The sequence below is a fragment of the Esox lucius genome, chromosome 12, assembly GCF_011004845.1.
Source record: "Esox lucius isolate fEsoLuc1 chromosome 12, fEsoLuc1.pri, whole genome shotgun sequence".
NCBI lineage: Eukaryota > Metazoa > Chordata > Actinopteri > Esociformes > Esocidae > Esox > Esox lucius.
Window position 1 is genome coordinate 27,533,931 of NC_047580.1, and position 10,460 is coordinate 27,544,390.

Here is a 10,460-nt window from a genome sequence, read left to right on the forward strand (position 1 = left end):
GATAACATGTTCAGATTTCAACCGCCCCTCAAAGTTAACATATAATGCAAGTCTTGCAATGGCTGATTATATTACTTCCTACTATATTTCTGCATGACGTTTATGTAACATTTGCGAATCACTGAAGGGTTTGTCTGTTTCTAATGTGATGAGGCAATGTCGTCATCACATGTGAGAAAACCCTAAATATGGACATTTTTGGATCTGAATGGCAACTACTATCAACAAAGTAATTAATTGCTTTTAACTGCAATTTTTCTCAAAATGGATGCATTCATAAATGTATAAGTTACGCAATGTATTCTGAAAATGTAATGTACACAATGTAAATGCTGACAAATGGTTTAAAGGAATCTGGTGTTTAAAACACATAAAACATTCACTATTGGGTTAACAGCTAAGGCCTGCAGATAGAGAAATGTAACCACTCTCAAATTCATAGAAACACCTACGTAGACAATGATAAATCATAAATGACATCCAAATTATTTCACGTTCGTACCAATCCTAGATTGACATTTTAATTACAGAAATTGATTGTCATCTACAATCCCAGACCTTAAGTTTGTATACAATCCCAGATCTTAAACATTGTTTCATGCATACATATATACAGTACTATATACTGGATAATATAAACTGTTGTATTATAGACTAGAGGTCTTCATCAGATCTCAAATGTACAAACCCGATTCCAAAAAAGTTGGAACACTGTACAATTGTGAATAAAAACAGAATGCAATGATGTGGAAGTTTCAAATTTCAATATTTTATTCAGAATACAACATACACTCACCTATAGGATTATTAGGAACACCATACTACTAAGGCCATTTCAGTACCTGGATCCTTCTTCTATGCAGCCATGACATTGTAATTGATGCAGTATGTGGTCTGGCATTGTCATGTTGGAAAATGCAAGGTCTTCCCTGAAAGAGACGACGTCTGGATGGGAGAATATGTTGTTCTAGAACTTGGATATAACTGTCAGCATTGATGGTGCCTTTCCAGATGTGTAGGCTGCCAATGCCACACGCACTCATGCAACCCCATACCATCAGAGATGCAGGCATCTGAACTGAGCGCTGATAGCAACTTGGGTTGTCCTTGTCCTCTTTAGTGCGGATGACAGGGCGTTCCAGTTTTCCAAAATTAACTTCAAATTTTGATTCGTCTGACCACAGAACACTTTTCCACTTTGCCACAGTCCATTTTAAATTATCCTTGGCCCAGAGAAAAGCCTGCACTTCTGGATCCTGTTTAGATACAGCTTCTTTTTTTACCTATAGAATTTTAGCCGGCCACAGCGAATGGCACGGTGGACTGTGTTCACCGAAAATGTTTCCTGGAAGTATTCCTGAGCCCATGTTGTGATTCTCTGAATCTTTGGATGATATTATGCACTGTAGATGATGATAACTTTAAACTCTTTGCAATTTTTCTCTGAGAAACTTCTTTCTGATATTGCTACACAATTTTTCGCTGCAGCATTGGGGGAATTGGTGATCCTCTGCCCATCTTGACTTCTGAGAGACACTGCCACTCTGAGAGGCTCTTTTTGTACCCAATCATGGTGCCAATTGACATAATAAGTTGCGAATTGGTCCTCCAAAAGTTCCTGAACTTTTCCGGCCTCATATTGCTACCTGTCCCAACTTTTTTGGAATGTGTAGCTCTCATGAAATCCAAAATGAGCCAATATTTGCATGACATTACAAAATGTCTCACTTTCAACATTCGATATGTTATCAATATTCTATTGTGAATTAAATATAAGTTTATGAGATTTGTAAATTATTCCATTCAACTTTTTTGGAATCGGATTTGTATATCTGAACAGAACTGTATCAGTGAAATTCCAATCCAACACACCCACAAGATCAATTTTTGTAATATCTATAATCAACCTGAATGGGATCTGAGGTTGGCCACACCCAATCCGAAAATGTGCCAGAGATTAAGGTTAATAAGATCTGAATTGTGTTTGATATGTATCAGATATGTATCATTTATCTGAAAGAGACAAGTGGTCTGTGTGGTAAGGAGGCACAATGCATCTCACTCCAAAATCTGCTCTCTGTCTTCTACAAATCTGTGCAAAGCTATTGTTTTAGCTTGTGTTACCTGGCCTTTGCACAAATGTAGGTCTATAAAAGCACATGTAGGATGTCTTATAGAAGACTAGAATAATTAAATGAACTGCCCTCTAGAGCTGCTGAGTATCTGAGAGCAATTTTTCGCCACCTCACTCACAGAACGTCAGACATGTGTTTTATCCATTGCTATGTGAATAATATATTTTCAAATGCTTTATAACAGTCCTAATCACCAAGATTCATAATAAAATAGCATCTGATCGCATATCACCAGTGAAACTATTATAAAATAGGCTAATTGAACACTTAATAGCTGACAGAGCTTACTGCAGCAGAAAATAGGCAGTTGAAAGAATGTTGCAAGTTCACTATGTTGAGCTCAAAACTGACAAGACATACAGAGAAGACAGATGAATACTGAAATAACCTGTCCTGTAGCAAGTTCAAAGCACAGTAAATGTGAATTGCATTAAATTTATTATTATCTTGAGGGCATGTTGATCTTATAGTGTCAGCATTTAGCATATTATCAAACTAACACTAGATCTGTGGCCACCATACATGAAGTTGGAATCCAGTGGTCAACTACATTTTGTATCCGTTCCAATCAGATTTAGGATATATCTGTGAAATTACTCATTTTAATTGATTACACATATTTTGTTTCCATCAATCTACACCCTATACCTCATATTGACCAAGATGTAATGAAGTTTTGACATTTGTGCCAATGTATTGAGAAAAAACCTTGAAATATTCAGTTTGTTTTCAGTAATTTGTTGAAGCACCTTTGGCAGTGATTACAGCTTTAAGACTTCTAAAGTAGGGATACCAGCTTTGGCAAGTCTCCCCACAGATGTTCAAGTTAGGGTTTTGATTGGACCACTCAAGGATATTAACAGACTTGTCCCAAAGCCTCTCCAGTATTAACTTGGTGGTTTGTTTCAGGTTGTTAGATATATTTTCACCCCAGTCTGAGGTACACTCTTCAAGGACCTCTCTATATGTTGCTTCATTCATCCTTTCTGACCTGTCTCTCAATCCCTGCCACAGAGCGTGCTGTTCCTACCACTAGGTTTCAGCGATGGGATGGTATTTGCTTGTTGATGAGCAGTACCTTGATTTTGTTAGCTACAATGGTTGACATTTAGGTCAAATAGTATTGGTTCTCATCAGACGATAGTCTTTTTCCGCATGCTTCAGATGGCATGTTATATCCCTTTTATTCATGAGTGGCTTCTGTTTAACCACTTAACCATAAATGCTTGATTGATGGAGTGCTACAGAGATGGTGTGTTCTTCTAGCAGGTTCTTCCATCTTCACAGGAAAACTCTGAAGCGCTGTTAAAATTGGCCATAGGGTTCTTGGTCACCACCCTGACAAATGCCCTTCTTGCCCGGATATTCAGTTTGACGAGCTAGCTCTAGAAAGAATCTTGGTGGGTTCCAAACATCTTCCATTTCACAATAATAGAGCAGACTGTTCTCCTGGGAACAATCAATGCTAAAGCAATTTATTTAGGTACTTCCCCAGAACTATGGGTCTACACCATTCTTTGAGATCTATATGAATCTCCTTGGACTTTATGGCTTGGTATGGTTCTAACATGCACTGTGAAGTGTGGGAGCCTATATAGACAGGTGTGTGCATTTTCCTGCTTCTAACATTCACCTGCTCATCACGACATTGCAAAGGATGCATTTCAGCTAAAATTGGCAAAGGTTCTGAATACTAATGTCCATAAGATTTCAGTTGTTCCTTTTCAAAATGTATACACAATTTTAAAAACACGCTTTCGCTCCATCATTATAGGGGTATTGTGTGTAGAATAATGCCAAAACAGATATAACAAATAAAGTTGTGAAACATTTGAGAAAGTGAAGGCATTTGAATACTTGCGGGAGGCAGAGTATCTACCAGCATTATTACGATCCAATCATTTGAACATGCATTCAGATGACTTGAATCATTATCTGTTAAAAATAACAGTGACCAAATGACCAAGGGCTCACTTCAGTCTCAATCACATTGCAGTATTCACTCGGTAGCGCTTTTCTAATTATCAATAAAACTTAACGTACTGTTTTAAGATACTGTATAAAAATCGCCTGCAGATACGCATTTTATTTGTATCATTACCCAACTGGCACCGGATTCCTCGTTAGGTTTCTTTCCTGGTTCCAGACATTTATATAGGGAGTTGCCATTATGCTTCAACATCTGCATTGCTTGCTGGTTTGATTTCAAAACAAGTATGGTTATATTCAAAAATGATGAATGTGTTGTCTTCAACATGATCCTACAGACAATTACGTTTTAACTTTCTACCAGCGAGTTCTGGTAAAAACTGCATAAATACAGTTTTTCAGGATTACTCAAATATGTAAAATAAATGAAACTGGTAAAATAAGCAAAACTAATATTAAATTACAAAAAAAGGACATTCTTTCAAGCAAAAATAAATAAAGAATTTGCACTTGGTAAATGGACGTGTCCGGACGGTGCGTAGGCATATCACAACGAGGACTAGAATTCATACCGCGTAATTTGGAGTCGCAGAGCACCAACCACTCAGTGCGTCTCTTCTCCAACCGAAGCCCGCATGCCGTCATCTATGTCTGATTATTATTTTGCTCACAAACATCATTTCTAGAGAAAATGGGAAAAAAAGAAAATTACCTGGATTGTCATTTCGATCAGTGGTCAAGATCTGAAGATCTATGTTGTTAAAAACAAGTCGTCGGTTTCTTTCACCAACGTAGCCTATTCTGCTGGATTCAATAAGAATCTTATCGCGTCAGAAGCGTCTGCGGCGGGGACCAGATAGGAGTACTTTAAACAAGGGTATATTTTAAAATGGTGCTGTTATTGTTGTTGGACAAGGTGATGGTAAACTCTCTTGTACTTACGTTCAGTTTGGCACTGATCTCTGAGTTTGTGGGAGCTCAGAATGACACGGAGCCTATAGTTCTGGAGGGCAAATGTCTAGTGGTTTGCGACTCTAATCCGACTACGGATTGGAAGGGCTCGTCCTCTCCTCTAGGCATTTCAGTGCGCGCGGCAAACTCCAAGGTGGCTTTTTCTGCGGTCCGGAGCAACAATCACGAACCATCGGAGATGAGCAATAAAACAAGAATTATTTACTTCGACCAAGTAAGTTTTGTATATTTTTTTAAGACGAATTAACTTAAATTACATAACAGTAAATTACACGGATAAAACTGCGCGGTGAACTAATGATGTTTAGGATTAACGCTCTTCTAATTGACCACAGACAGAGCCCCCAACACACATAATAGGCTATTACTAAATCGAAATGATGTCACGCGTTTTTTACCTGAAAAAAAACTATTGGTTTAGAGAGAAACCAAAATGTATAATAGTTAATGAGTGATTGACTGATTTTCATTTTAATGATTGAACAACGATAATAATCATGGCATACCGTTGGTCACGTGATACATCAAAGCCAACGGCTGTGCGTGACCAGCAGACCGCAGCAAAGGGGGTTTATCACTGAGAAAGGGACATAGCACACTCACTGTCACAATCATACCAAGGCCTATACCACTGTAAATGTTGCCCTAATTCTTCCTCTCCCACGCCACCCTTTCTCCCTCTGTCTGGCTCCCACACACACACACATTTTGTAGTTTCCCACACACACACACACACACACAATTTCCCCAGTTTGAAGTCCCCGTGATAGTAGGCCTAAACCTTCTGGGTGCACTTCAACTAGCAGAACCTTAATTCACCATAACATACTTTTGTTAACAATGGGCTGAATCTGCAGAATTGGAATCCTTCAGTATTAGTCAAGAATTGGCCTGCAGCTGTTGTGTCTGGTATTCACAGTGGGATTGGTGTAGTTGTGTCAGTAGCTTGATATCTGGCAGTTCGTCTGGGAAGATTGTGTTGATGTGCTCAATATAAGTCATGATTGCAATTCTCTTTGTGTCTTTTAAGTTGAGTCATAGGCCAGCAGCATGAAGTGTCGTATAATTAAGTGTCTTTATTAAATCCGTCAGTATTTTGTTCTCTTAGGACTTGAGATGTCTACAACTACTAAAATATTAGATTTAACATTAGTCTTTTCACCATAGTGTGAGTGTCACTAGATAAAAACTGCTGGTTAAGCAACAATTCTTGTCTGATTTTAATAGTTGAGAAAGTGTGGAGAATATGTATTCACCATCTAAAACACATAATTTTTCCCTCCCCAGGTTCTTGTGAATATAGGCAACTATTTCACATTGGAGTCAGTATTTCTGTCTCCAAGAAAAGGGATCTACAGTTTTAACTTCCATGTTATAAAGGTGTACCAGAGCCAGACAATACAGGTAAGAAATGTTTTGGCCAAATTGATTAATCAATTTAACTTCACCTATAATACTGATCACTAAAGATAACCCCCCCCCGCCCCCCCTCTTTTAGAGCCAATTTAAAATACATCAGTTGTCGTGAACACAATTTAATTTAATTAATGTTAATATAATATCTAAATAAAATGTTTGACTAGAAACAAGACACTTTCGCGTAACATGAAACACATGCGCACACAGCACGTTGGCCAGACCACTGACCTGAAAGGTGTATAGACTCACTGACAATGTTATTTACACGGCAACTAATATGGTGCTTTCTGTCGAACAAGGTCCAGGTTCAGAAGTCAAAAGAAGCTTAGAGTCCATGTATAAACAGACATAGTCAGACAGAAACGTATTACATTCTATGATTCCTATTAAAAATGTAAAGTAGCTAGTTAAGTTAGCTAGCTAACTACATCTTCTGACACCAACAGTGTGCTAACCATGTTTCATACTGTTGCATACATAATAACCCAGCTAATGAACTAATGTTATCAGGCAAGAGGCTGCTGCATTGTGAGAACTCATGTTAGATCATCTTAGCAACAATAGCTGGCTAGATAGCTTTTAGTGGTACATATAGTATATTGCTTGAGCAATATGGATTAGTTATGTTTTACAAATGAATTTTGACAGGCTGGCTGAGTGAGCATGTGCTGAACATAATATCAAGCTTTTTGGGCCCAATAAGTTACAGTTGCAAATGTGACAAGAAATGTATGTCTACATACTGTATTATTTTAATTTAAATATTGTTCATTGCTAATCTTCTAATTTGGGTCTGTATGCTTGTCCAGTAGTAGCCTTCATTTCCAGTCTTCTTGTGATGCTCCAAAGTTAATATAATTCTCTGGATGGAAAAACTGAAGAGATGCACTTATTAAACAAACCATCTTATTATTCTGTCTATGTACGAAAGTGACAAAACTAAATTATAATAATTGATAAACAATGTTTTTGGATATAATCAATGTAAGGGCTCTTGTATAGTGTACATACAGTAACACTATTTTTAGTTTATAGAAAATGCCTACCATGTTTACAATATATTTGCTATGGGTTTTCAATCATGGTATGGATGGCAATCTATTTTAACTTTGAACTGTAGCTACATTGGCTGCATTTCTCCTCTGTTCCATTTATTACTTATTGCTGTCTTTCTTGTGGGTCATGCAGGTGAATTTAATGTTGAATGGGAAACCGGTCATCTCAGCTTTTGCGGGAGACAAAGACGTAACACGAGAGGCAGCCACCAATGGAGTTCTGCTCTTTTTGGATAAAGAGGACAAGGTCTACCTTAAACTGGAGAAGGGGAATCTAGTTGGTGGATGGCAATACTCTACATTTTCTGGTTTTCTTATTTTTCCGCTGTAAAAAGAACAAAAATCCCACTGTTCAAATGACTTCAATGATCAACAATGTTTTGTCAGTGTATAATCAAAACATTTCTACATCAATTGGATCTAGCCAAAGGATGGATAAAGTTATGTTCCATGGTCATGGATTGCTACAGAACGAAGAGACAAAGCATTGAAGTTTGATGGAAATAGGAATCCCCTCTACAAATGCAATAGTGCTCCAAAAAATCTCTTCATTTTATTGCTATGCTCATATTACTTGACATCTTCAATGGGCAATCATCACTTCACAACAATTCCTCACAATATGTTTAGCATAACCATTTCATCTTTTTAAACTTTTTTTTATGATAGAATTTCCAAGTTGCCAGGTTTCTTTTGAAGATGTCTTTCCTATGGTGGAAATTGATTTGTTTTCCTCACCAAGGGTGACATGCGTGGTAATACAAAATTCCATTACCCAACTATCACCCCCTTTTGCATGTGCAGTCACACATGCTGTCTCTAGAAGTGATAACAAATCACAGGTTTTTTCATTTGGAGTGTGTAATGCCAGCATGCTTGACTTGTGAAATTATTCTAACAATGCAAGTTTTTTATTTATCTTAATACGCTCCCAGGTATATCTAAAATGCCCAATTGATCAGTTGGGGAATTAACAACAAAATGTTCTGCTAAAGTATGCACAACAGGTAAGTTAGAAATTGCCTAAATATAAATTGTTTCCCCATTTAGCAGATGGTAATATCCAGTGCAACTTACAGGAGCAATTTGGGTAAACTTGCTCAAGGATGGAGCAACTAAGTTTTCCAGCTGGGGGATTCGATGTAGCAACCTTTTGATTAATGGTCAGAAGCTCCAACTTCTAGTTTATCTGCCACGGACCCATGTTGGCATATAGACAAACACAATGCAGTTTAATTGCAGACATATACTTGTTAAATGAATCAATATTTGAAATGTACAGCTCTGGAAAAAATTAAGAGACCACTGTACCTTTTTCTTTCCTTTCCAAAAAGGTTGGAAAGGAAGGTTTTGAGTGAGGAACAGAAGGGTTCAAATTAAGAGACCTCTGCAAATTGTACGCTTCTGTTCCTCACTCAAAACATTATTTTTCAACTTTTTGGAAAGGAAAGAAAAGGTGGAGTGGTCTCTTAATTTCTTCCAGAGCTGTATGTGTAAAATATTTACATATATACATACATGTGTGTAGTAAACAAGTCTAAACAGATGTAAATGCAATATTGTCATTGAACAGTTCAATAGGTCTGGAGCCATTTGAAGTCCCCATTAACCTCAATCTCTTTTGTTTGTCTTTGTTTGTGAAATGCTTTGTTGGAGAGATCAGAATTTAAAATTTGATTTTATGCACACTAATATATTAATTGAATCACACATTGGTTTATTCATAACAGTTTGGTGCATTTTTAAAAGCTTATGAATGAATAGATTTGGCATTCAGGATACAGCCAATGATTAAAATCTGATAAATCATCATTGACTGGCGCCTGTGGCATGTGCAAGCCATGTGAGATTTCCTCCTAGCATTTGTTTACAGCCAATGCATTAGTAAAATAGTTGAACATTTTAGAAAGGGATTTTATTTTTATTTTTATCTATCAACTGATGAAATGTAAAGATAAGGAACTGTGTGTAGAAGTTGGGAGTATAGCCTCCAAAAATAGCCTCCAAAAAATACATTTTCCACACAAACTTTCTGTAACCTTTCCCGCTTAAATACAGAGGTGACGGTATGTTGTTTGGCATTTTGCATTTATGGAACAGATTTGTTTTAATTCTTAACCTTTGGGGCTATATGGCCAACAAAACCTTTCCCTCAGTAAATATAATGGCACTACATACATTTATGGAGTTATATTACCTTAGACTCTGAAGGGTTTACTGATAACTCATTTTACTGAATTGACAATCGTTTTGGTGCGTAGAAACCAGAGTTTCCTACAGGATTCGTTTATCAGTGAAGGCACTTGTCCTAGGTGGGTCAAGGGGCAATGTATTTTCTTCATGCCATTGCATTAACACTTATAAACTGTTGCCCTAGGAACCTATATCGCATCTAAATACACATTTGTTATATAGTAGTTAGAGACAAACTAACCCTTTGGTTCACCAGCCTCTGTGGCAGGTAGATTGAAAATTTACCAACCTCTCAAATTTATGCAAAATATATATTTCTTCCCAATTACATGTGTTAAACACAAATAACAAATGAGAATAACGAATATTGTTTCTAAATGTATTCCTTGTAACTAATAACATGGCATTTTGCTTGAATTCTCCGAAATCTCATGACATGAGTATAAGCAAAAACATCAGAGATGAGTAAAAATGTTTTAACTGCCCGTTTATGTGCAGGGGATTACCATAGAACCAACAGCACTGGGTGTGTGATAACTTTAGCTCCTGTGATGCTTTTTTACTTGAACCTGACTATATAGTAGTGATGTTCTCTAGTAGTTGCATTTTTAACACAAAACTGAACCACCGAGCATGTAAATGAAATATTCAAAATATACAAGAAACACGCCAAAGAGATTTTTGGGAAAACATTTTGTCTTTGCGTTGCTCAGGCAATGCAGGGCCGGCACTAGGCATAAGCGACATATGCAGTGGC

At 37.2% G+C, this 10,460-nt stretch overlaps 1 protein-coding gene across 1 annotated transcript; it reads left to right on the plus strand.

The window, feature by feature from the left end:
- The first annotated feature begins 4,705 nt into the window (after positions 1–4,705).
- On the plus strand, positions 4,706–8,801 carry cbln4 (cerebellin 4 precursor). The gene is made up of 3 exons (XM_010875305.3): positions 4,706–5,250; positions 6,324–6,440; positions 7,644–8,801. Exons 1-3 carry the CDS (start codon positions 4,954–4,956, stop codon positions 7,839–7,841), a joined length of 612 nt encoding a protein of 203 aa, XP_010873607.2. The 5' UTR covers positions 4,706–4,953; the 3' UTR covers positions 7,842–8,801.
- The last annotated feature ends 1,659 nt before the right edge of the window (positions 8,802–10,460 follow it).

Bases quoted from the DNA above. Each gene is read 5' to 3' on its own strand.
- cbln4 (XM_010875305.3), top strand. From the start codon at position 4,954: ATGGTGCTGTTATTGTTGTTGGACAAGGTGATGGTAAACTCTCTTGTA. The intron at 5,251-6,323 runs GTAAGTTTTGTA...TTCCCTCCCCAG, and splicing joins GAATTATTTACTTCGACCAA to GTTCTTGTGAATATAGGCAA. The intron at 6,441-7,643 runs GTAAGAAATGTT...TGGGTCATGCAG, and splicing joins ACCAGAGCCAGACAATACAG to GTGAATTTAATGTTGAATGG.